Below are 27,880 nucleotides of genomic sequence, written 5' to 3'. Positions count from 1 at the left end.
TTTAATGCAGGATTCTCCGCTATAAGCTAAAATAAATCACTACATTTCACTCTCCCATTGAAATCAATGGGCTCCGCCGCTATAGGCTTTCAATGGAGCAACTCCGCCATTGAAGTCAATGGGGAAATCACAATTTTCACATTTACCCATACTCCGTCTGGTTGATCGGAGAGGGCTGGAAATGGCCATGCAGTCATGCCGGAGCAGTGACTACATGCGACAAAAATCCCAGCCCTCTGGTACTCACAGAACCGGAGATATGGGTTTTACCTTTACACACTTTCGAACTTAGCCGTTTCAAAGCCACGCGGCTTTCCTCCATAAGAATCAATATGGCCAGCGCCTCCATAGGAAATGCATGGGCCGGCGCCGCCTTGGGATTCAATGGGACCTCCGCTACCATTAGAGTCAATGGTGCGACCCTCGTGGCGAGCGCGACACTTTACGGGGGTCCTTAATTCTCAGACCCGGTGGTGTTCGAGTGTGGGGGTTCCTAGGGTCTAGGGGCAAAAATAATTTTATTTCTAGGTGCCCTAGAACAGAAGTTCCCACGCCAATTGGCCGTGAACTTGACCGAGGCCCTAGTTCCCACGCCAATGGCGCGATCAAAGCTCTTTTGTGACAATGTTGCCGCTCTTGCGGTTTTGCGGTCTGGCTGGCTGCCAGCTCGTCTCCGGAGGTCGGCTTCCAGGAATCCCCATTGAAATGGATGGCTCCATTGACTTTCAATGGAGCACCGCCGCTCCTCCTCTCGAGCACCACCTGCAGGTCTTCTATGGAAACGGGGCCAAATCGCTGGAATCTCCATAGGATTGTATTGAGCCCCAATCGCGAACTATGGAGAAACTGCAAAATGGAGCCTGCAAAGGCGGGAAAAGGGACAAAGGGCCATAAACACAGAAATAACATTAACCCTTTCCCTCCAGCATAGATCCCAGTGTATGTGTTGGTGCAGACACTGGAATGGGAACAATACATATTCACAGGGGGATACACAGTTGGTGCTGAAGCAGGGGAATAACTACAGCACTGGACATCATTCCAGTTAACCCCTCGCCTCCCAGGTGAGAGCAGGGGGTGGCCAAATGGGGTGTAACCCCTTTAATACCGGGCCAAACCCCCTCTCCCATGACACATACAATGTGAAATGTGAAAGCTGTGTACAATCAGGTAGTAGAATGTGAAAGCTGTGTACAATCAGGTAGTAGAATGTGTATTTGGACTGGGGAATCTCACACTAGCCATTTCCCAGTGATGGATAAAGTGCTGTTTTGGAGTGAAACGCGCTAGAGGTAACTGTCCTCTGCTTTTATATGTACCGTATGTATTTATATCTTTACTTGTATGTAAATCTTTATTTATATAGTGCCAAACGTGTACTCAGCGCTTCACAAAGAATACAGTACAGGGAATTATAATAATACAATACGCGCAGCAAAATCAGACAATAAGAAAGTAAATCCCTGCCCCAAAGAGCTTACAATCTAAGAAGTATGATGGGAGATTTACAGAGACAGCAGGTGAGGGAATAAGTGCTGTAGATGGCAGTGCTTGGTCATAATGGTTGGTAGGAGTTACTGTGGGTGTGGACAATAGCCATGAGTGCAGGCTATTAGGATACTTGATCTGTGAGGCGAGTTTTAAGGTTAGTCAGTATTAAATCAGATAGGTTAACACCATCAGGAGGGGAAGAGGTGGCAGGGAGGCGTGGGAGAGAGCAGATGTGTTTTTGGCTTGGTCCAGGATTATTTATTTATTTATAAAATATTTTACCAGGAAGTAATACATTGAGAGTTACCTCTCGTTTTCAAGTATGTCCTGGGCACAGAGTAAAACAAATAATACATGGTTACAAGTACAGTTACATAAATGAACAAGGTATACATTATATACAAGACATTGCGTGCACAGTTAAAGAAAATATATATTATGAGCGTATGAAACAGTTACAGACCAGGTTAAAATGTGAGACAGCCTTAGATTTGAAAGAACTTAAGCTGGTGGTGGATATGAGAGCCTCTGGTAGGTTGTTCCAGTTTTGGGGTGCACGGAAGGAGAAGGAGGAACGTCCGGATACTTTGTTGAGCCTTGGGACCATGAATAGTTTTTTGGAGTCTGATCTCAGGTGATAGGTGCTGCATGTGGTAGGGGTGAGGAGCTTGTTCAGGTAGCTGGGTAGCTTGCCTAGAAAGTATTTGAGGGTGAGACAGGAAAGGTGAACTTTGCGCCTAGACTCTAGTGATGACCAATCTAGTTCTTTGAGCATTTCGCAGTGATGTGTGTTGTAGTTGCATTGGAGAACAAAACGACAAATTGAATTGTAGAGGGTATCAAGTTTGCTTAGGTGGGTTTGAGGAGCCGAGCCATATACTATGTCTCCATAGTCAATAATTGGCATTAGCATCTGCTGTGCGATACGCTTTCTGACCAGGAGACTTAGGGAGGATTTGTTCCTGTAAAGTACACCTAGTTTGGCATAGGTCTTGGTTGTCAGGGTATCAATGTGCATCCCGAATGTTAAGTGGGAGTCAAACCATAAGCCCAGGTATTTAAAACTAGTGACAGGTGTTAGGGTGGTGTTAGCGTTGGTTCTAATCAGGAGCTCAGTCACTGGAAGCTTTACAAATTTAGTCTTGGTCCCAAATACCATTGTTACAGTCTTGTCAGTGTTTAAAAACAGTTTGTTTTGGAAAATCCAGTTTTCGAGTCTCAAAAAGTCAGACTGAAGTATGTGTTGAAGGTCAGAGAGGCTATGGCTGTGTGCATATAGGATTGTGTCATCTGCATACATGTGTATTGAGGCTTCCTTACAAGCTGTGGGAAGATCATTAATGAACACTGAGAAGAGTAGGGGCCCCAGAACAGAGCCTTGCGAGACGCCACAGGTGATATCCAGAGGGTTGGAGTTAGAGCCTGAGATGGACACATGTTGGGATCTTCCTGATAGGTAGGACTGAAACCAGTTTAAAGCATGTTTCCCTATTCCAGAGCTCTGGAGTTTGTTAAGCAGGATAACATGATCAACTGTGTCAAAAGCCTTTGCAAAATCTAGGAATACTGCACCAGTGAGCTGTCCCCGTTCCATTCCACACTGGATTTCATTGCACACTTTTAGCAGGGTAGTTACGGTGGAGTGTTTGGGATGAAACCCAGACTGGAATTGGCTAGGGAAATTTGTCTTGGTGTAGAAATCGCTTAATTGGGAGTGGACACATTTTTCCATAACTTTGGATAGAATTGGGAGAAGTGAGATTGGCCTGTAGTTTGAGACAGTGTTTTTGTCCCCACTTTTGAAGATTGGGACAACTCTGGCAGTTTTCCAGGTCTTACGGATATGGCCTGCAGACAGGATAGAGTTGACTATGGACGCAATTGGTTTGGCAATGGCTGGGGCACCAAGTCGTAGGCACCTAGATTGTAGTAAGTCGGGTCCACATTGGCTGCTTAGTTTTAGTTTGAGGAGCGCTTGTGTAATCTCCTCTTCAGATACTGGGCTAAATTGAAAATTGTGGGCAGTGTTGGGAGGGGGTGGGACTGTAGGGATACTCCCAGGATGAGATTCATGTTTGGGGTTTGTGCTGCGTTTCGCTAATAAGTTAGTGGCACACCCCACAAAGTAATCATTGAATGCATTTGCAATGTCAGTGGGGTTTGTCAGAGTAATATCCCCCTTAGTGATATTACTTGGTTGTTGATGGTTAGGAGGCTGGAATATATTGTTGATAACCTTCCAGAAGTTAGCTGGGTTTGATGTATTTTGGTGGAGATTGTCAGAGTAATATTGTGCTTTTGCATGCCTTGTTTGCCTTGTGCACATGTTCCGCATGCATCTGAGATATCCCCAGCAGCACGAAGGATAGAGGATTTGTGGGGGTCCTTTATATTGAGGGGCAAAGTTGTTGGGAAAGAGGTGTACAAATAATGGTGCCGTGTACAGTATGGGCACAGACATAGGTGGAGGGGAGGAGAGATGAACAAATGTGGATAGGAGGGGAGTGGGGAAGATGGAGAGAACTTTTTGTATCCTTCATCCAATAAATTATTTATTATTAACCCTCTGCTATCCAGCCCTCATTGCTCACCAGCACCGCAAATTGGGTTGCCAGCCCCCCCACCCCCTCACTCCATGGGAAAAAAAAACCTTTATTTTTCTGAAATCGTGGTTTCATTACAACTGCAGATTTCATACACCACAAATTAGATTGTAACATCTTCAGTTCATATATGTAAAGACTTGAATGCACTCTCAGAAACATATTAAACATACTGATTCACAGTACATAAAATGTATATTAATCTTTAATTGGAATGTATTTGTTACCGGATAATTTGTCTCGCATTTCGCTATCGCGGCCTATAACACCCTTGATCCCTGATAGTTTATCTTTAGGAACAGAAGAATGATTGAAGGGACTGCGTTTGCTGTGAGGAAAAAGTTCAGGAACTCACCAGTGAGAGATATTAAAAGTCTTTATTGACCTACATAAAAAATAGAAACAGAACTCCTCCTCCTTGACAAAGCGCCATAGTGGGCGTGAAACGCGTGGGAGAAGGAGTTCTGTCTCCCCGACTTGCTGTTTTGTTGGCAAAATCAAATACTAAGCAACTCTTACAAGGCAAATCCACACATACCACTGATTTTAGAGGGGGTGCAAAATTTGTCACGACATTTAGTGGCTATGCTGGTAAGATTAAAACTATTATGAATCACCATTGGAAGGTTCTACTCTCTGACCCATATCTCAAAAGTCAACTTTCTCCTACAGCACCTATAGTGTTTCGCAAAGCTCTCAATATTAAAAATATACTGGCACCAAGCAGGCTTGGTGATAGCACACGGGATACTGTAGAGGGTCAGTCTCTGTCTGGTAAATTTAGGTGTAGGAGATCTAGGTGCACTATGTGCAAACACCTTATAGTTTCAGACAGGTTTACCTCCTGTAGCAACGGGACATAATATTTTCTCAAATGTTTAATTCACTGCTTGACTATGTTTGTAGTTTATGTTCTCTCCTGTCCTTGCAATTTGCAGTATATTGGGCGAACCAAGAGGGCACTGTGCGTCAGATTCCTGGAGCATCGCAGAGCGATTTTGAAGGGAGTTCTGGTGCACAGTGTCCCTAGACATTTTACACAGGTCCATTCCAAAGATCCCAGTGGACTAAAGATCATGGGTATAGAGACCATCCCTCCATCAAAACTAGGAGGTGATAGGTTTAAAGCATTATGTATCCGGGAGTCCTTTTGGATTTACTCCTTGGATACTCTCTCACCCAAAGGCCTAAATGAATGCATAGATACGAGCATTTTGATCTAGGTCTGTTTTTTCTTAGCTGTACTTGCCAGCCAGCCTGGTATAGGTTCCCATCCCACGATCCTGGTCCATTTCCCCCACTTTTCCTCCCTTTCCCCCCCCCCACCATTTCTCCCCCCTCCCCCCCCTTATATTTCCTCCTTCCCTTTAGTTCCTCATATCTGTCTAGGTCGGGACTTGTTGGCTATCTCACTCTGTTTTTTTTTATATCATTAGGTAGGTTATTACCCCTACATTTATAGTTTTCCTCCCACGATATTCTTTAGTCAATTATATAATGCATAACTAATTCTGCATTTGGAGGTTGAGCTTGTCTCAGGAGCTATCATTCAATTTTAATATACTGACATTCAAACATATCCCTATGGGCACACTATATCATATTATTTTTAATGTAAAGTGTTTTATTGTGTATATTTGTTATAACTAGATAGCCTTTATTAATATTATTATTATTTTGTTTATGTTTTCTTTGACCTGGTGATCATCTCCCTGCAATCGAGCATTATGAGGATTGTTCTCTGTTCGAAGTGCGGGTAGCTGACCACCAGTTCAAAGTATAGTTATCCATATTGTTTTATTTAATGGATCATTTTGGAGCTACTAATAGTACTATTGATTAATAATTATTATTGTATGAGTTATAATATTTTGTTTTTATAATTTGTATATATATGTAGGCTAAATGTATGCCTTCTATCTTCACTGAATACTTTAAGGAATGTGGCACTAGTTTAGGTATGTCCCTGATGGTATTGAATCAGCGAAGCTGATTCTCAAGAGTGGAGTTAGGTTTACTTAGGCACCACTATATAAAGGTAGTACTCTGTGGTTATCCATTTCCCCCTGAAGAAGTCACGTGACAGTGACGAAACTAGTTGGGACGAGGTGGTGACATCAGCACGCACGACAGTAGAGAAGAGGTCCCTGTACCTGAAGGGTAGCTCGGCTGCAAACGTTGCACACGTGGTCTGTGTCCGGAATCTACATCTGACCGGAGGACTGGCACTTATGAGCTGAGAGACTGGCTGATCGAGCGTAGCACTGCGGATGTGCGACATGAGTTTTCAACGGCCGTACCATAACAAGGCAGAGTATAAATATTGGACCCCTCCAACCCAGCTGACGTACTGTACCCCTTAGAGATTTCTCTCAAATGTTCATTGCTTTTTTAGTCCCAGCACCGCTCCACTCGCTCGGGTAGAAGTCAGCTGTTACACGGCGTGGATACAGCAACTGCTGCGGGAAGGTGAACTCTCTTTCTGGTTCACCTTCCCGCAGCAGTTGCTGTATCCACGCCGTGTAACAGCTGATTTCTACCCGAGCGAGTGGAGCGGTGCTTGGACTATTTACGGGAGACGTGAGAGGAGATTCCACCGGTGATCGTTATTAGCCCACCAGTTGTTGCTGATTGGTAACATGTCCATATACATGTCCTGCTAGTAATTTTTAATCTGATGTACGTGCACTACTCACCTGTTTTATCACAATATAATTTTATATACTACACTATGAGGTTTTTTGCGCTGTTTCTTTTGTCGTCTTTTTTTATATCTTGTAAGTGTAATTCCTAGGGACTGCGTGTCATATTAAATGGACTTTATTTTTATACAGATAAACACTATGGAGCCTGTGCTTCTCTTTGTTTTTATATATATATATATATATATATATATATATATATATTACTGGAGAAAGTTTTATCTACTGTCTTGTTTCTCATCAGGTAATTGATGTTTTGAATATAGTTGAAGAGCATTGTGTCCTGTGACTGCCAGACAATAAAGTGCAGGATATTGAAACAATATTCTGTGTAGGGAGCCACACTCAGGGACTATCATTGAATGTCTTGGGGCCCAGCTAGGGGTCCAATGGCTGTCTGAGGACTGGCTCATATGTTTTTCTTGTGGCAAGGCATTTGCGCAGTTTACTGATGCCATTGACCTTTGTTAGAAAATAGCAGCCATGGAAAGTCATTGCAAGTCCGTTGACCATTGCCAGTTGTGAAATAGGAGAGGTGGAGGGGGGCTCAGCTGCTCCTTGATAAAATGCAGTAACTCCTACTCCCTTACTTCCAGCTTCTAGGGAGCATGTAGACAGTGATAAGCAGCATGCACCTAGGTAGTGGTTCTCGAGAGTTGTAATCTAATGAGCAGAGATATAACTCTGCTTAATCTGTTGCATATTCCATGATCAATGTAGCAATGTAGCAACAAGTAAATCCAAATCACCTACTCTTAGTAAATTCTACTTTATGACATTGCCATTAAATGTACACACAATAAATGTAATTCTATGCCAAAATTTATTTACCACATTTCTTCTAGATTGCATGAAATCAGGCCTGTGACTCATGCAAATAAGGTATACAATATAGGTGTATACTGTGGTAAGGATTTCAATTTTATAATCAGGGTTGGATTGCTGGGCAAACACAACATTTATCCTTATGTAGTCCTTTTGGAAGTATGTAATGTATTTTTCCCAGGAGTAAATCATCGCTTTCTGTGTGAGGTAGACATGTATGTTTGTTTTACATATCTACAGAACGTGTTTCTAAAGGGCCAGTGTTCTACATATTAATTTAGCAGCGCTGTGTCATACACTTCATACTTGTGTCTTATTTATGGGTGTGCAGGTCACCTGTGTCTCTGTTATTACTGTGTTACAGTACTTGAGTTACATAGTAGATGAGGTTGAAAAAAGATTTATGTCCATCGAGTTCAACCTATGTTAAATTTAAACAGAGATACTCTTCCTATATTTGTATTTACATAATGTTCTTCACAAAGTTTTTATCTGATGCTGCTTTTATGAGTATGTTGATGCAGGCCACTGATATAGTTAACCATTACATTATAAGCAATTATGTTTTTATTGATATTGAGGGCAATATTTACTAAGCAGTAAATATGAATGTGTCATAATATGCCTGAAGCTTTAGCGCTGCTTAGTAAGAAAAGCCCTAAGAATCCCAATCCTAGATCACTGCTACGCCTGTATTCCAATGCAATGGTCCGCAAACCTTTCCTAAGGATTACCAGCCACATCAGCTTTTAGGAACATCCAATGTATTTGCAAATACGAGTTAATGCACCTACATTGAATATGAATAGGATCATGATGTGTTGCCCCTAATACCTGGTGTGTTTCGGGGTTCATAAGTGAGGTTTGAGAACCTCTGTTCTTCGATCCACTGTGATGTACACTGTGTTATTTTTATACACATTAGTGTTATTTTTTTTAGGGATAGAAATGTTTTATTGGGAATTTATTGGTGGCTGTTGACTGTTGTATAATATTACTGTACTGTTTCTCAAGCTTTTGCAAAAGGACACAAGCAGTAGAGGTAAACACACATACTCAAAAGTCATGTTTTAGTTAGAACTGTTTCCAATACACATATAGCCTGTTGGTTGTCTGTTAATTTTCTGCTGGAGAAAACAGATGTCTAGGCAGTGGCATAGCTAGACATGTGCAGGCCTCCGGGCAGAAAAACATTCAGGGCCCCTCATGTCTCTTTCTCTCTTTTCTCCCCCTCATGTCTCTCTCTCTGCTCTCTTTGCTCTCGTTTCTCTCTCTGCTCTCTCTCTTTGCTCTTTCTCTCTCTCTGCTCTCTTTGCTCTCGTTTCTCTCTCTGCTCTCTCTCTTTGCTCTCTCTTTCTCAATCTCTCCCATCTCGCTCTCTGTCTCTGTCTCTGTCTCTGTCTCTCTGTCTCTGTCTCTGTCTCTCTCTCTGTCTCTGTCTCTCTCTCTCTCTCTCTCTCTCTCTGTCTCTCCCTCATGTCTTTCATTTCCCTCTTATGTATTTCTCTGTCGTACTTAATTTTTTTTGTGTCTCTTCCTTTCTGTATTCTTCCTTTTCATGTATGTTTTTACCCCTGTGCTTTAAACCTTCCCCTCTCTCTCACCTTTCCCAGCCTGTCTCTCAGGCTCCAGTCCCACGCTGCACTACTTGAGGCCCCGCCCCTGACCGAGGCCCCGCCCACCCACAGAGACTCTGCAGAGGAAGGAATTTCCCCTCTGTCCTTCCTGCTGCATCTCAGGGCCTCGCCCCCTGACCCAGACCCCGCCCACCTGCAGAGGAAGAGATTTCCCTCTTTGCTTCCTGCTGCATCTCAGGGCCCCGCCCCCTGACCCAGACCCCGCCCACCTGCAGAGGAAGAGATTTCTCTCTGTGCTTCCTGCCCGCTGCAGGGAATTAATGTGCGGTTAGGGGTCCGGGCCGCCGACAGGGGGGGGGGGAGTGCGGACTGCCCGGGCTGACCGGGCTATAGCTACTCCCCTGTCTATAGGGTATAAGTTAATGTAATATTTAATTTTGTAAAACGCTGGGAACACTGTTGGTGCTATATAAATAACATTATACGTACATAAATACATACAAAACTGTAAACACAAATCACACAGATAGTGAAACGATTAACTTTATGCATTGTAAAACCTCCCTGTCCATCATCAAGAGAGAAAAAAAGAAACAATTGTTACTCACAAGAGATTTTGGATTGAGATCACCTGAGCACTGTAGGGTTGTCTGCAAGCTTGTGCACTCTGCTTTAGATGCCAATTCTGTCCCAGACTACTTCTTCTTATCTCCAATACTTCAGCATTGATATAATTACAGTTTCCAGCACTGCTTTGTCAACGACTTCTGTAACAGTAACACAGGAAAAATGATCCAGCGATAAACTAGCTTTTAGTAATTCCCATTCCTTGCCAGTACGAATACTTTTTGGTAATCACATTGTTAATAGTACCATGTTTCTTTTTAAACAGAATGGCAGCATACGCTCTAAATTTATCTTAAGGGTGCTTTAAAGCTGCAGTTCAGGCAATATCCTGCATGTGTGTTTTTTTTTAATAAATCAGTTCTGTAGCAAGAAAAAACACTTTTAGCATTTTCTGTTTTTAAAAAAACAACTTTGAAAGACCAATTTTCTTTTATTCTATTTTAACAACCATTTGCTAAGGCACTGCCCCTTCATGTCCTGTCACAAGCCCTGGCACACCCCTTTGTCAGCCCTGCCCTCCCTCTAGCACATGTCAGAGCAGGAGTGCTCATGAATATTCATGAGCTTCCACTGATGGACTGAAGCAGAATATAAACAGATCCCTTCACTAATTATGTCACCAAATTTCGCCTATCAATACATGGAGAACGAATTGACTGGTAGCTATACAGTTCTTTAGGTAATTAGAGATTGCCCACATGAAACTATTGAAGTAAAAAAAAAAAAAAAAAAGACTGAACTGCAGCTTTAACACCACCTGATATTTACACTTTATATTTGTTTGTTTATAACCAATTCATTAGGTGTCAGAATGTAGATGTTCCACAGTTTATTTGTAAGGAGCATGTGATGTGTAGCAGTTAATAACTGTTCCTAGTACTATCATCCAATGTACATTTTCTCATATACTCCATGTCTCTCCACTTGAGAAAAGATACACAGCTTAAATTCCAATGCAGAAACAAAATAATACTGTAGCTAAGTGGCCGGGCTCATAGACAATTAGTCTTTTCTTGCCTCTCTGCATTACAAATGCGCCTCTGCATTGATGAAATCCTGAGTCACAGTGACATCCACTGGCAGCTGAGCATGGAGAAAAACTTCCAGATGTTTGGTGAAGTTCAGTTGTTCTGGCTTCAGCACTCTGGACAACCCAGGTCAATGGGGGTTATTTACTGTTTTACTCCATCAACATGTGCCTCAAAGATTTAACCCTCTAAATGTGCCACAAATTAGAGAGTGTGTAATACAGGGCAAGGACTAAACATTATCTGCTCAGCACCAGATAAGGAAAAACATATTATTTTATATTGACCTCTGTTAAACACAAGTGTAGTCATAATTTATTTATTTATTATGTGTACAGGCTATAAAATGTTCTTACCTATTTTATTTGTGGAAAGATAACAGTTACCTATTCTGGCTGCAGAACTGGCAGTCAACATTTACACTGGAAAAATAGTATTTTTGGATTGCAATAAACATTCCTTCTAATATGCTTGAGTATTTTAAAGTATAAGTTTAAATAGGACATGTGGGTTCTGAAAAAAAAACAAACAAAACAAAAAAAACTGGTATGATTGTAGGAAAAATTCCAACAAAGACATTATCTTTGAAAGGGGGAAAAAGCCACAACCCCTGGATTAGAGAAAGTGTTGAATGCCAGCTGCAGCGAGCCTAAAAGAGTGCGAGTGTCTGATGCTTTTGTCTCCTTATATGGTAAAATGATATGAAGGGGTTTCACTGGGCTGTGAAAGCAGCCTGCTTCCCCACACAATCCTGGATGCAGAGCTGAGATCAGACAGAGCAGTGCAGGCTGCTGGGACCCTCTGTCTAGTGACAGTGTTCCAGCTGTGCTGTGTGCATGCAGGCCTTCTGAGTCACCGCTAATCTGCTAATGGATGTGTGACTTCCTCCCAGCATTTACCCTTGGGAGGAATACTACACAGTCAGTGGCTGCTCTGTAAGTAGACGTCTCAAATATACTCTTTTGTTACAATTACCCCTCCTTCTTTAATGATCTGAAATGCTGTGGGGTTGTGCATGTTGGGTGACAAGACACCAGGGACCTATGTTGCATATGGATGGTGGAAGGATGTAAGAGGAAGAAGGTGTGTAGGAGATGTTAGCATCCATATCACGTATGCGTATTCAATCTGCATATCCTGTGATATCCGTGTTATTTCATTTTAATGGGAGGATAAGGTTCTGCTCCTCTATTCAGTGTAAATGAATCTTTGTCTATGCTGTCAATGAAATGTGTTAAAATATCAAGAGAAACCTGTCACCCTAATGTTAACCCATTCAGTAGCAGAGAGATCTTTAACTCAGCAACAACAAGACTAATCATGGTACAATTAAATTAATTCTTTAAAAACAACAGAATTTAAAAGTATGAACATTTTATCACGTCTACTACTTGGTGATAGTAGCCCAATGATAAGGTGCATGTTTCTAGCAAGTTTCAAACATGATTTCTTGTCTAAATTCGCAGCAAATAAAGTTTTTTTAATTGGGTCATCAGCAGCATTTTTTAACTTTCATCATAGACGTTAGTAACCAAATTCACATTTAAGTAAAAATTGAATTGGGTGTGATCAGACACCTATATTGTCTGGAACGTTACACACCATATAGCCTACGAACCCCTTTTATAAAATGTTGCAAATAATTTAGTTTTCAGGTCTGCAAAGGTACAAAAACATGACACAAACATCACATAGCATTCGATGGTAATACTTGCACAGTCCAGAAATAATTGCAGCATGGCTATTAGAGTGGATCACATCTGTATAGCAAGTGGACTCAACGCAATTTTATATGGGGGAGAAACTCCTGCAGTATAACTAGACTTACCTGTTGTTAAGGGATCTGAAGGAATCAGTAATGGGGCTGGGTGTATTGTTTTAGATTGTAAGCTTCCCGGAGCAGGGACTCCTCTTCCGAAATGTTACTTTTATGTCTGAAGCACTTATTCCCATGATCTGTTATTTGTATTATTTGTTATTTATATGATTGTCACGTGTATTACTACTGTGAAGCGCTATGTACACTAATGGTGCTGTATAAATAAAGACATACATACATACAAGCAAACTACAATAACTAAGTCATTTTGTGGGTTTATACGAACGCCTCCCCTGTTCAGGAAGGGGTTTAGCAAAGACAAAAGGTGTATAATAGCCGCTCCTAGTTGAATAGTATTAAATAAACTGTGAATAATAAGTGAATTAATGGTGATATCAGTGTTATTAACAAAATAATATAGGTGCACAAATGCTTAATATAAATTTCAAAACATACAGCTAAAAACCCTCTTTCAGAACTTGTTCCCAAACTCTTTCAATGTAGAGATCTTCAGAAAACTTGGGGAGCGCACTTACTGAAAGGGGGAAGAAGAATAGAAACACAATAGTGCAATATCGCCTCTTCAATATTCATGAATTGACTGTAGCAGTGTAAGAATTACACTCACATTTTGAATAAATCAATTAAGCATAAATCCATTGCTGCAAGGAATAGGTTACTAGTGCCCTCAAAATCTTGTCAGGATATTAGAAGCTTTGCAGGATATCTCAGAGTAACAGACAAAGAACATAGTGTACTATAGTGCAGATGGTCAAAAGGTAAGATTTATATATTGCTAGAAACATCTGAGTGCACACGCGCTCTCCAAGATTTAAAAAAAAAAAAAATAGCATTTGTAGGCCGTAGTATAAGGGAAATCAGGGAGATGTGGAAGGAAACAGCGTCTCTTCAATCTCGCCCCCTCGCTGGCTTCAGCGTCTCTCATGACGTCACCGCGTCACGCCCGGTAGATGGTCCCGGATATAGGAAACAGCACAGGAGCTCCACAACCAGTTACATCCTTTCAGAGCGTCTCCAGGAATCGTCACTCGCATTTCCCATATGGCTTCGTAGATTACTCCTGACGAATCCGTATGCGAAACGCATAAAGTGATAATTCCATACTCCATACTTTTTTCTTCCCATCATTCTGGTACAGGTCGATCTTAGTTTCATCTGTCCAAAGAATGCTGTTCTAGAACTGAGCTGGCTTTTTTAGATATTGTTTGGCAAAGTCTAATCTGGCCTTTCTATTCTTGAGGCTTATGAATGGTTTGCACCCTGTGGTGAACCCTCTGTATTTGCTCTCGTAAAGTCTTCTCTTTATGGTAGACTTGGATAATGATATGCCTACCTCCTGGAGAGTGGATATCCAGGCCTTTTTGTGTTGCAGAGCTCACCAGTGCGTGTTTTTCTTCTCAGAATGTACCAAACTGTTGATTTAGCCACTCCTAATGTTCCTGCTATCTCTCTGATAGAGGTTCTTTTTTTTGCAGCCTAAGGATGCCCTGTTTCACTTGCATTGAGAGCTCCCTTGACCGCATGTTGTGGGTTCACAGCAACAGCTTCCAAATGTGAATGCCACACCTGGAATCAACTCCAGACATTTACCTGCTTAATTGATGATGAAATAACAAAGGAATAGCCCACATCTGTCCTTGAAACAGCTTTTGAGTCAATTGTCCAACTACTTTTGGGCCCTTGAAAAAGAGGGGGCTACATATGAAAGAGATCTAATTCCTAAACCCTTCCTCCAATTTGGATGTGAATAACCTAAAATTAAAGCTGATAGACTGCACTTTAAGCCCATATTCATTATTTAACTGTAACTTGAATTTAGTTTAGTACACAGCCGAAATAACAAAACTTGTATCAGTATCCAATTATTTCCAGACCTAACTGTGTATATATATATATATATATATATATATATATATATATATATATATATATATATACACACACACACACACAGACACATATACATATACACACACACACACACACACACACACACACACACACACACACACACACACACACACACACACATACATATAGTACACAAATATATATTTGTTTTGCTTCGGTTTTTTTTGTTGCTGCGGCTGTATTCGGTGAATTCACTGTATAACCTCTTTTCTTTTAATGTAACCATGTATTTTTATAACAATGTGCCCAGGTAACTAAAATTGTATTACTTCCTGGTAAAACATTTTTTATAAATAAATAAATAGGTGCTCAAGAGATTACTGTTAATGGGTTAATACTCTTATATTTCATGTATTAATATGACAGCTAGTTTGAATGCAATTTAAAAAATAAAAATGTTTAATCACAAAATTTGCAAAGGAATTACAATATACTGTATGCACATCATTTAAAATCTAAAGCTGTCTCACATTTTAACCTGGTCTGTAACTGTTTCATACGCTCATAATATATATTTTCTTTAACTGTGCATGCAATGTCTTGTATATAATGTATACCCTGCTCATTTATGTAACTGTATTTGTAACCATGTATTATTTTGTTTTACTCTGTGCCCAGGACATACTTGAAAACGAGAGGTAACTCTCAATGTATTACTTCCTGGTAAAATATTTTTATAAATAAATAGAAAGACAAATCCTATGCTGCCAGAAGGGCAAGCAATGCATTGCACAGCATAAAGCTGTTGCTAGCTCCTCCAGCAACTCCCGAGAGTGCATTTCACTGTATCTTGATAAGTCATTAAGGGGACAAATTCCATATAGTCTGCAAATGGCCGTTTTAGCGTATATACTGTAGAATTTACCCCTATGTCTTCTTCAGTTTCCCTGGGCTATAACAACACACAGAACGAATACCCCTTAGAGTGCTGGAGAGTCTGTGGCGTGCCACGGTCACTCCGGGACTCGCGACCCCTAGATCAGCGGTGCGCAAAGTGGGGGCGCGACCCCCAGGGGGGGCGGGAGATTGTGCTGGGGGGGCGCGGGCAGTTGCAGAGGCCCCGCGCTCTTCCCCCAGGCATTTAAATTAAATGCCGGGGGATCGCGTGAGGCCCCTGCAACTGTTTACTTACCGGGATTCAGCCGCCTGTGTTGCGTCGCCATGGCAACGCGGCGTCAATAGACGCCGCGGCACCATGTGACCTGACGTCACACGCCCACGCAGCGTCATCTGACGCGGCTGAAGGAAGGCAGGGGGGCGCGAGAGCCGGGGGCAGAGAGACAGGGGGGCGCAGCACAAAAAGTTTGCGCTCCCCTGCCCTAGATCTCTCTGTCACTGATAACCAAACAAAAAGGAGGGGCAAGGTGTCCTCTTCCTGTCAGATCGTGTGCGGTGTGAACGACATCAGCACTGCAAAAACGAGCAAGTAGATTATGACGTAGATCCTACATCATGGGGTCCCTGAGGTGCCCGACCCCATGACGGGGCAACCACGTCAATGGCACCTCAAGGGTTGAGGATAATCAAAGGCACTATTTCTTTTTACTTCATATTAGGAATGCCGTTTCTTTACTTTTAATTATTTTTTTTAAGTAGCTGCTTTCACAGACACACAAGGAAAAGTAAAATAATATAACTAGGCTTTTTAAAGACGACTGCCTGCTCAGTCACGAGCCTGCTTTGGAAATTGCTGTGCTAATGCACCCTGTGGTTTTTGCTTAGAGGACCTCCACAAGGCTTGCATTGTATATCCATACCTTAGTCTGTGGAATGCAATACAGTCATGTGACACACACCATACAAACGGGGAGCACTGCATAGTGACATTACATTTCATTTTATTTTTTTTAAAGAGCCTTGCATATGTTGATCAACAAAAAGAAAACGAACCGTCCTCTTTCAGCATCATTTAAATGGATCTCTTTGCTCTACCTACAAAACAAAAATGTTTGTGTTGGTTGAACATTCAGCACATTTAACACATTCCCCGAACTACCCATGTGCTGTTCCTGAAGGAAACTATCCAATTTCATCTTAAATCATGTGACTGATTTTGCAGACACTACAAGCTCTGGAAGCAAATTCCGCAGTCTGATTACTCAAGTGGTGAATGAGGCTGATTTTGTTTCTAATATAAACATTTCCTCAACCACTCTGTGCTATGCCCTCTTCTTTGTACACTGGAGTTTGTACGAGCCCCCTGCCCACAAGATATACTCCAGTTGTTTGTGGACCATATGACATCCTTTCAATTAGTCGTATTCATTTGGTTGTTTTATGAAGTATTATGCAACACACAAAATGATGTATTCTGCTTCACTGGATTCCCTTGTACTGCTTCTAATTAAAAACATGTGAAGGAACACGAGTAGAGAACAAAGTCTTCTTTTTAAAGTAATGGATGAAGAGGCATAAACGCAGAGTTAATATGTGCAATTGTGCTTGAATAAAACCTTCCATTACACGTTAAAAACCTATAACAGTTAAATGTGTGTATGTGTTTACTTATGTGTGTGTGTGTGTGTGTATAATATATATTATAATATATTTATTTATTACTATACCTTACCTGAAGCAAGTTATTTTGAGTAGCATTACAGTCCCAATTTTAGTACTTGGAGCTGCACGGATCAGCATTTATCATTTGTATGGTATTAGAACGGGCATCTTCGCCCTTATTACATTTTTACAGATGTAGCCAAGATCATTGCAACCTCTGGGCTTCCGCGGGTGACGTAGTGCGGTAACCTCGCCCCATTCTTGCATGCAGCTGATTCAAAACTGTCCACTTTCCCTCTGGGGCGTTGTGTATGTCCCACTGCAGTGCGCTAGTGTGTGCAATGACGTACAGTATGTTCTACAAATGCTTAAGCCAACTCTGCATGAAGTGAGAGAGCGGTGTGGTTGTGCTCCTCAAGGTCCCTTGCTTCAGGTAATGACATGTGCATGGTTTTATTGCTATAATAGATCAATGACAGGGTTTCCCGATCTGTGGAACAAGTACCAACAAATAGGTATCCCACACCTGACAAAGTGATGCCCCGGACACCTGTTGCTTGCAAGAGGAGAATACAGGCATAAGGGAAACATTTAATTCATACTAAAAAAAAATATTGTTTACTTTGAATATAAATAAATACCTAAAACGAATGGGAAAACAGATATAGGTATGATATAGATATAAATTCTGTGATACCGCTATATATAGTGGCTGGTACTGGAAGTTCTGTTACTATAGTAATACAAGAAAAAAACTAGTTTGGGAACTGCTGGGCTAAAGGAGGTTGACCTGATCCTAAGTTTGAGCGACAAATCGATATCTGTCCCATGCCACCCCCAAAACCTCAAGTGTTTGGCCTTATTGCATCTGTCTCCTTGCAACAATTACTAATATCTATACGTTATTCTTCAGAATAGATGTCATACCATGATCTCATGCCATGATATCCTATATTTAATATAGCTTCAGACTAAGTGGTGACCTGTTTGTCACCTCATTCTGATGCACAGGGGATATTTAAAGAATGTAAGGTTTTCTTTGAGGCTGACAGCCCAGAATCTGGTTATCGTCCATAGCCTTCTAAACTATACATATTTCATTTTTAGTGGGCCGTCAGTGATAAACCCCCAATGAATCCCTCTTTGTAGATCAGCACAGACTGGAAGTGTCTTGACATGCCATAAAAACAATTATTGTATTTTTAACACAATTTCTAACCAACATTAACCCCTGATGTACCAAATTGATTTAAATACTTAATATCCCCGCCATTTTTATTACACAGACCTACCAATAGGAAACCACAAAGACAGTGAGGGGATGACATTGTGTTTTCCTATCAGACGACTGTTTAAATATCCAGGAAGTAAAACTGGTGACTAATCCAGAAAAAAACCCCAGCCTGTTTAAAATTCTGTAAAAAAAAATAACAAAGAAACTGCAAGACAAAAATGTATGTTGGAAATTAAATTGTAGATTTAATCCTTTCACGAACTGAATCAATTCTTCCAGCTGTGGTGAGTGGTGGAGTTTAATATATCAGTGGAAACACCCTGAGCCAATAAGAGCCTTCAGTTTCATAAAGTTCCACCTGTTACACAAAACAAAATGAGGTTTGTTGGAAGGAGCAATCTGATTGGTCAGAATTATTACAGTCCTGATTTATATTGTGTCCAATCAGAACAGGTACAACGTTTTTACTAATGTTGTTTGATAAGAGATAATAGCATATTGGTCTATTTAACAAAGGTTAGGATGTTTCTACTACTGTAGTTTGCCTGCCCCGAGATAGAAACGAGGCATGTTACACTTGATTGCCCACATTTTGAAAGTGCTTTTAAGAAATGTGGTGAGGTAAATGAAATAAGTTTGGAATGGATTCTGTAGCAGACTGTGATTGCCTGAGACTTTTAGCCCAAGTGAATTTAAATTATGGAATGTGCATAATAATTAATAACCATCCAGAGGGGTTATCTACCAAGGAAATTGTGTACACACAATGTACTTTCATTTACTATTACATCATTCAAATGAAAAAGTATTTTGTTTCATGACGCATTATACAGAAGTAGATGGTGGTTCAACAGTCACAAATAGTAAGAGAAACATTAGGTCAAGAGACACAAAACAAATACTTACATAGTTACATAGTTGCATAGTTACATATGTAACAGGTGTTCCCACACCCTAAGGAGATTTCACTGTTACCTGTACTCTCGTGCTGTACCTGTGAAGCTTACAGGATTGCTGAATGTCCACCGATGGTAGTGGGGAAGATAGCACAGGCTTTTGGATATAGAGCTCTCATCTCGTTCTGGGTGCAGTACCTCTATTTCTAGCAGGCCCCATCAGTGCTGGGTGCAGTCCCTGCAGCAAAACCATCTTGCACTGCACTTGATAAACTGCAGTCACAGGCAGGAGTATAAAAGCAGCAACTGGTCTTTATTGAGTACAACCGTACACCTCAACAATGCATTTCCTCTGGACCCTGGACTCAACCCCCAGGGTTTGAGGCACCAAAAGGTCTATCCCTGATTCCCATGCACCCTGGTGGAGTATGTGGTAACAAGAAGAACACAAGAAACAGGGGTGCTGTAGCAAGCAAAGATGTTATATTGAACAAGAGATTGTAAAACAAATAATTCAATGCATAAACGTTTAAGCAAAAAATGAAAATAATAAATAAAAAAGAACCAGAAACTATTGCCTGATAAGAGCGATGAGTGGTCTCTGTCCAATCAAGCTGTTAGCACAGGCTGTTCTTAGAAGCAAGTAGTGCAGTGTACCTCTGGTCCACCGGTGCTTGGTGCAGTCTCAGGAGCCGTTTCAGGAACCGATGGTGCAGCTGTCTCACCGTCCGCCACGCTTGTCCCTTGGGTGTTCTCACTCGGGGGGTGTCGCTGAGTCTCCTGGAATCCCTCAGAGGCAGCCTCTGGTATCCTGGCATCCTGGTTAGTGTCAGCTTCCTCGTCTGACACGCTGGTATGCACTTCCGGTGTTGATAACAGATGGTCATTGTTGTGCAGTTTTCTACAGCCCAATCAAAGACAAATTAATAGGAGCAGTTTTGTAGCATTGGCTGTTTCGCCGCCAAAACCATTGTAAATGAATTGAACCTAATATAAAGTTACAAAAACTGAATCTAAATCACAATTTAAGCAGCAACCTCATTTTTCAGGATTCATTTTTTTTTGTTTCAATATACAAACAGGGATCAATATGCATATCCTAATACAAGAAAAACTTTTTTAATTTTATGGGGGAAAAGATTAGCAAAACAATTGCCGTGAAGAGAGGCCTACCGAAAGGGGTAAGGCCCTAGGAAAGAAAGAAGAGAAGGGGGAGGGATGGGGGGGGAGGGGGAGGGGACGACAACACCCCTCCTGGTCACCACTTGTCCACCTCTGATGGTCTGTTTATAAGTACAGAATATCATGATCTTCTTTTTCCCAGAGTGTTCTCTACTAGACTAAAATGTGAGAAATTCAAAATTAGAGTCGCTCTACAAGGTTATCCAAGGTTCCCAGACTTTGTAAAAAGCTGTTGTTCTTTGCTTGAGAAGTGCTGTTAGTTTCTCCATAATTATCACCTCGCTGATTCTTTTTTTTTTTATCATTCCTTTAGAGGGGATGGGGAGATAGTTTCTTCCAGGAGGCCGCAACCTCGCATCTTGCCGCTGTGAGAAAGAGGGAGATTAATTTCCTCACTGGGCGGTCAATTTCTATCATTGGCCTGCCGAGTAGGTAGGTCAGTGGATCAATAGGTAAGGATTCATTTTTTAATGTTTCCTGAACCAAAGGGCTCCACAGAGCTGATCAGTGGTCACCCGATCTCCGAGGACTGCCCCACCCCCAACATATTTTTAGTTTCTTTTTTTACACCTCCTGACACAAAACAATGGCAAATATACCCATGGGGGGTCTTCAATAAAGTGTTGCGAGGTTAGCTCCTGGTGAAGTTGCAGCTCTCTATTGGCTGCTGAGTGAGTGATGCTGACCCCAGCGGCCATTTTGTCTCCAACTAAAACTCCAGTTACAACAACAAATATAGCACCATCTGAAAGTATCTGAATCAGCAGAGGAGTAACCAAGCCTGAATCTGAAAGACGTCCTGTTAAAGGGTTCTATCCTTTTTTAACCCCTGGCAGCCAGATGGGCAACAACGTATTGCTCTACAGGCAACCTGTTTTGACTAAAGCGACCCTATGTTTCAGATAGTGGTAAAAAATATATTCTACAAGTGAAGGTGATAATATAAGGCGCAAAACGATAAAGAGTGCTCACTGTTCTTAAAGTGAAATTAAGGTTGTGAGAAACAACAAAATGAATAAAATATATATATTATAAATGTGAAATACATATCAATAAAGAAGTCGGAACTCCCTGCTCAAACCCTCTGGTAGGGCCTTTCTCCACAGGTCCCAAAACGTCAGAATATGTCCTCACAGTCCAGGGGGAGCATGAGAAAAAGGAGAAACGACAACACCAACTCTAAGTTCAGATGAATGGCAATGGTGGGTAATTCTCAGGCTGAAATCTTGGCTCTAATGTTTGAATTCTCACAGGATATAAATGCAAGTCAGGCACATATGCTGTGATACTCAGGAACTCAGGACAGGCTGTCACTCCCAGTATTGGTGAATGGGTGTACCTGACACTCCTGATGAAGCCGTGATTGGGCAAAACGCGTAGAGTGGGCGGTCCTATCTTTGAGCACAGAAGCGAGTGGAGGAAGTAGGAGAGAGGCTACGGATCACCAGCACATACACAGAAGCCGAGTGAGTGACGTCATTCTCGGGGGACAGAACGCAAGGCAGCAAGCGGTTACCATCGGCTTGCTGGGAACTGACCCAAGATTTCAGTCCGTGACCGGAGGAGCGTCCAGAAGAGGCGGGGTGGTGAGCAGTGTGATGCACAGTCTCCTCTTAACACTTGCGAGTGTGATGTGCCTTTTTAATATTGATTCTTTGTAAGTGCGTTTTTTACACCATTTTATAAAAACTTTTATTTACATACTGATTTGTGCTATGGAGTTATCCCTTCTTTACTGAGTTACACCCATTCATCTACACTGGGAGTGATAGCCTGTCCTGAGTTCCTGAGTATCACAGCATATGTGCCTGAATTGCATTTATATCTTGTGAGTAGGCAAACATTAGAGCCAAGATTTTAGCCCGAGAATTACCCACCTTTGCCACACATCTGCACTTAGAGTTGGTGTTGTTGTTTCTCCTTTTTTTCATTCTCCCCCTGGACTGTGAGAACAAAAAAATATATTTTGCCACTCCAAAAACAAGCATTGATAGCTGATTGCAGTTGCTGAAAAAAAAAATGGTAAAAATTGCTTCCAAATGTCATGGGAAATCCTGCTATAATAAGTTTACATAAATAAATAGCTTTACTTATGTGTTTATTCTGATGCACGTTTGTATATTTTAAGTACTTTGCATACGGCATTGGAAGTGAAACCAGTTTTGTTCCATGTGATTATAGTGCACGTACCATAGCAAATCTCGGCAATGGTTTTGTGATTAAACCAGGTGGTGGACTAGAGCACAAGTGCGCAAACTGGGGGGCCCAAGATTTTCTAGGAGGTGCGCGGCGGGTACAGAGGCCCCACTCTACCCCGAAGGCATTTAAATTAAATGCCGGGGATTGCGCGGCTTCTGTAACTTTACTTTCCAGCGACACATCTCCATGGCAACCCGGCATCACATGACCCCACGATGTCATTTGACGCCGGAGCCAAGCAGGGGGTGAGAGCAGACGGGGGCGCAGGGAGAAGAGTTTGCGCACCCCTGAACTAAGGGTCCCTGGTTCAAGTCCAATGCCAGATCCTTGTGAGTTTGCACAATGTGGCAGTGTGACTGCACAGTCATCAGAAAAATACGGAAAATGCGAAAATACAAGAAAATCAAAAGCTCTCTTAAAAAGTATATGTTTTTTTCTTTTCTTCTCTCCGTGGCCTATTAGAAATGAAAAATAGGCATTTAATCAGACTTGATTCCTGTTACTTCGTAGCTAGAAAATAGCATCCATTTAAAAAGTTGAGAAGTGGCAAAATTTACCATCAGATCTCCATAATGCTTATCAGAGAAATGAAAGAAAAAGCATCACATACCTGTAGATCCCATTTAATAGTATAAGTTCATACGCTGAATAAGGGGGGTAAAGCTAAAAGGTACTGAAACAAAAAAACAAACAAATTATATATATATATATATATATATATATATATATATATATATATATATATATTGGAAAAAAGAAAAGAGAAGCGCCCGATCCTTGTGTAAAATCAGATGAACAAATTTAATAAGTCATGGACAACACAAATGCACACTTACAATTTGTCCGATAAAATAAGGCATGTTATGGGACAAGCCCATGCACCAACTGAAGACTCCACGGTGTGTAGGTTACCACAATGGTTCCAGATCTCATGTCCGCAAAAGCCGCTATCTCCAGGAGAAAAGTTCTTTATTGAACGAGCGTTTGTTTGTAGCGTGCGGCCGCCAATCACCTCTCCTATGGAACACCGGGACCCGGAAATTTCTCAGTACACGTCCTCACGTCTTCATGCTGGTGTCAGGAACTAGTCAGCCACCGTAGTTACAATGCCACGTAACCCATGCAAAATGTACCATCAGATCTCCATAATGCTTATCAGAGAAATGAAAGAAAAAGCATCACATATCTGTAGATCCCATTTAATAGTATAAGTTCATACGCTGAATAAGGGGGGTAAAGCTAAAAGGTACTGAAACAAACAAACAAATTATATATATATATATATATATATATATATATATATATATATATATATATATATACAGTGGTCGACAAATCACCAAAAAATCTACTTGCCGAACAAAAAAATCTACTCGCCACCTAGTACCACACGTGTGCTTCTTGGGCCAATAGGAGCTCGCCACGATGTTAAATCCACTCGCCCGGGGCGTGCAAATGTATAGGTTTGCCGAACACTGTGTATATATATATATATATATATATATATATATATATATATATATATATATATATATATATATATATATATATATATATATATAGACCATACGATACCGGTTGCAACACGACATCAAGGGACAGCACGCAGGTAAGTAAATCAAAAATGTTCTATATTTGATAGAAGACACAAAAACCGACGTTTCGGTCCCACTGGGGGACCGAAACGTCGGTTTTTGTGTCTTCTATCAAATATAGAACATTTTTGATTTACTTACCTGCGTGCTGTCCCTTGATGTCGTGTTGCAACCGGTATCGTATGGTCTGTTATTGCTTTATGGGATAAGCACCAAAATTTATTTACTTGCATATGGTGTGCCGGCTGTGCATTGGATTCTATATATATATATATATATATATATATATATATATATATATATATATATATATATATATATATATATATATATATATATATATATATATATTACTACTGAATACAGGGACAGCCGTTTTAAATGGTACAAGAATGCAGAAGAAAAATACACACAGCAGCTCGTTATATTTATTTAAACTCAAGTTTAGATTGTAATCTGAGCCAGCCTTGCTTTCTGCTTAAAAATGCTATAGTGGTTCTAAACAACCATGATGTATTATTAACTATGTCGAATGTGTGTGATGCACCCAGGGTTTTTTCACACAGAGCATTTGGACAGGATATCTGGGTTGTTTCCCGGTGTTTACACCCTCAGGTTGTTTATGAAAGTCTCCCACCTGTAGAACTGTGGCAGTGCTGGTACAAATCCACTGGACTAGATTTCTCAAAGCAAACTCCTGTTACTTTGAATGGGATTTTCTTTCTTTGATATGTTAAACTGCGCCTTAATTTATATTTGGAGGAATAACATCTTGATGGAAAATGTAAATATAAAGTATGAACTTCACACTCTTCCTGTCCACTTAACAGCCTTCATTTTCAGATTAGTTACACATTTAGTGCTAAAGGGGTTAAGTGGATTAGCAACGGATTGCATGCCCTCAACGCACACAAAAAAAATATATTAAATGAATGAATAATATGTTGTATCGCCATAAAGTGGGCTAAATACATTTTCAGTGCATTGCAATTTGCGTCACTTTTGCCCTGATACATAAACCCCATTTATTATTTTTCTGCAAAGTTTAGCAAATTTCCCAGCAGCATAAAACCTGGAGAGAGAACGGAATGATCTCCTTTGTCCAACACTTTCGTCTCCGCTCTGGAAAAATGCGAAATATTCCAGATCGCTTGTGGAGTTAACAAAAAAAGTTCATTGCAATGTGAAACAGTTTTCTGTACGTCCACAGAAAGGAGATAGTGTAAATATACAAGCGTGCGCGAGAAAATATACAAGAACACGATGTAAGCGTTATATTTATGCAAAATGCAAAAAGCATGGAGACTGCATGTCAGCATTTGGAAGCAATTGAGTAAATGCCTAGAAGGCATTTATGGTATAGTTCAGTTATTCACCTTTCATTGATGTACTAGGGCAGGCCTATCAAACTCAGAATAGCTTGGGGGCCAATTCTTAAATTCGACTGCAAGACTCGGGCCGCATCATTAGAAGGGCAGAAGGAAAAAAAATGAAAGAACTAGTAACTAACCTACGTGTACACTTTTTTGTTTTGCTTTCCTGATTAAACATATGTAAACGTACTGTATATATCTCTCCCCAACCCATCCACTCTCTCCATACCCTCGCTCTCCCCATCCTCCCTCTGTCTTCCCTCATCCTCATCTCCACAATTGTCTTAAAGAACTTTAGACACCATACATTATGTAAGGTTTACAATATATTTATGTTATAAGAACGTAAAGAACGAGATTGCCAAACAATCCCATGTCCTCTAAAAAGAGTGTGGAAGTTTGCTAAAGGCCATCCATAAACCCTCTTTAATTACACACTTCCACCAGAGATAATGAATTCATGAAAACATCAATTCACTTATCCATCCAATGCACTCAAACCACCAAAAAAAAGAATGAAAATGAATTATCAACACACAGTGAACCAGTCATTTATTTATGAAGGAGACTGATATAATTAACAAATATTTCCTGTATTTTCCAAATAAATCATTTCAAACAGGAGATAGATATGATTTTAAACAGCTCTCTGTTCTATTTTGTGATTCATTTCAGGTTAGAAGAACCGTGCATTAAAAATGACTGAGCGCTTTGACTGTCATTACTGCAAGGAGTCTCTGTTTGGCACGAAGTACCTGCTGAGAGAGGAGAATCCATACTGCGTGAAGTGTTATGAGAACCTTTACTCCAACGCTTGTGAGGAATGCAAGAAACCAATTGGCTGTGATGGCAAGGTATGCTGATTGTTCCTGCTGATCCCTGCCAACTAGTGCTAATGGCAGACATACTATATCAAGCCACATACCTTGCACTGTGTCCTGCTGTATTTTGTTTTAGTAAATAACCCTTTCCAACAAAATCCTATCATGTGATAACCTGTTTCTGATTAGATTGCATGAACTGCAGAATGTTGCACTTTCCAGAAAAACCTTTTGCAAACTTCAGTGCTAGAGAGATGATGAGATTAGACTTCTTTTTTCCACTCGTCATGAGGTGGTCTGCAAAGCTGTGTAAACATCTCAAGTTGCTTCTTTCAGAATGGTAAATCTATTCTTCCTAACGTTAGGGCAAACTTCAATAACAATTAAATAAATATGGATCATAGATGTTATTGCAAACAAAGCCCACTGAGGATTGCAGTCGTGTCTATAGACCTACTAATAAAACTATAACAACTCACTATGACTACAGTTGTCTAAAGCCAAACTACAGCACATGCCAATTAATAACAAATGTAGTTTACAGGTAAAAAATAAATCATAAAAAATGATATATACATAACGTGAACACATAGCTTCAAGATGACTGCCACTACCCTCTGACTGAGGCCTACCATATAACTCAGCTGAACTGGGGCATCCGCCCCTGAGGTAGCAGGCGGGTGCATAGCTTAATAAATACACAAAAAACACAGCGCACAACGCTCATATTGCATTAAAAATATATTAAGACAGTAAATCAATGAAGTACGTATTGTGCGTACATCAATTAAAATTCAAATAGGCATGTTAGGGGTGAGTTACCCAAACACCAAAACTGCAGACCGGATCAGATGTCATCAGCAAGAGGGAGCTGTTCCGTGATACCAGATTCCAGATTGGTCAGTGGGGAGTCTTTTGAGGTCACCACTTCGTGGGTGAGTGGTGTCCAGCACCCGCAGCTCACGTGAAAACAGTCCTGTCTCACGGATCCCCACGGTGGCTATATTCCTCTGTCCTCCGTCGCGGTACTTCCGGGTTATGACGTCATCTATCAGATGCAGCGCTGCTCGCGTGACAGTCTTTCTCCGGTAGCCCGGTCAGATAGCACAAAACGGAGTGGGAAATAAGTCTCAGAACACTCGCACTTCCAACGCGTTTCGAAACCATGTAGGTTTCTTCATCAGGGAATAAAGGGAGTGCATAGCTTGACTCTACCCTGATCATTAGAGCCTGGCTGCGAAATGGGAGTGGAGTGGGGGCCATGAGCAACTATGCCAGAGGAGGTCCAGGCGTGAGAAAGTGAGCCTTCTTCACAGATCTTGAAAGATCACACTGCTCCTGGCCTAGGGGGCAAGCGTCACATCTCCCCCTAGCATAAAACAACCATAACCAGAATTAAGGTATACACCCTTCCCATCCATCCTTATCTGAATAGTTGTGGTCACCCAGGTAGGGGAGCCTGTTCCAACAAAAATAC

General features: G+C 41.0%; 1 protein-coding gene across 3 annotated transcripts in view; it reads left to right on the top strand.

Annotated features, from left to right (window-relative positions):
* FHL2 (four and a half LIM domains 2) overlaps positions 1-27,880 on the top strand; it is an 81,685-nt gene that overhangs the window by 12,301 nt on the left and 41,504 nt on the right. For 2 of the 3 annotated variants that reach the window (XM_075590439.1, XM_075590438.1), the window contains one exon: positions 26,258-26,436. In XM_075590439.1, the coding sequence (XP_075446554.1) occupies positions 26,281-26,436 (156 nt within the window). In that variant the 5' untranslated portion in view covers positions 26,258-26,280. Of the gene's footprint in view, positions 1-11,609; positions 11,789-26,257; positions 26,437-27,880 lie in introns of those variants that run through there. The other variant, XM_075590440.1, reaches the window with a different exon arrangement.

The sequence above is a fragment of the Ascaphus truei genome, chromosome 3, assembly GCF_040206685.1.
Source record: "Ascaphus truei isolate aAscTru1 chromosome 3, aAscTru1.hap1, whole genome shotgun sequence".
In the NCBI taxonomy this organism is placed as follows: Eukaryota; Metazoa; Chordata; class Amphibia; order Anura; family Ascaphidae; genus Ascaphus; species Ascaphus truei.
The sequence above is the reverse complement of the archived record's forward strand: the minus strand, read 5'-3'. Positions and strand labels throughout refer to the sequence as shown.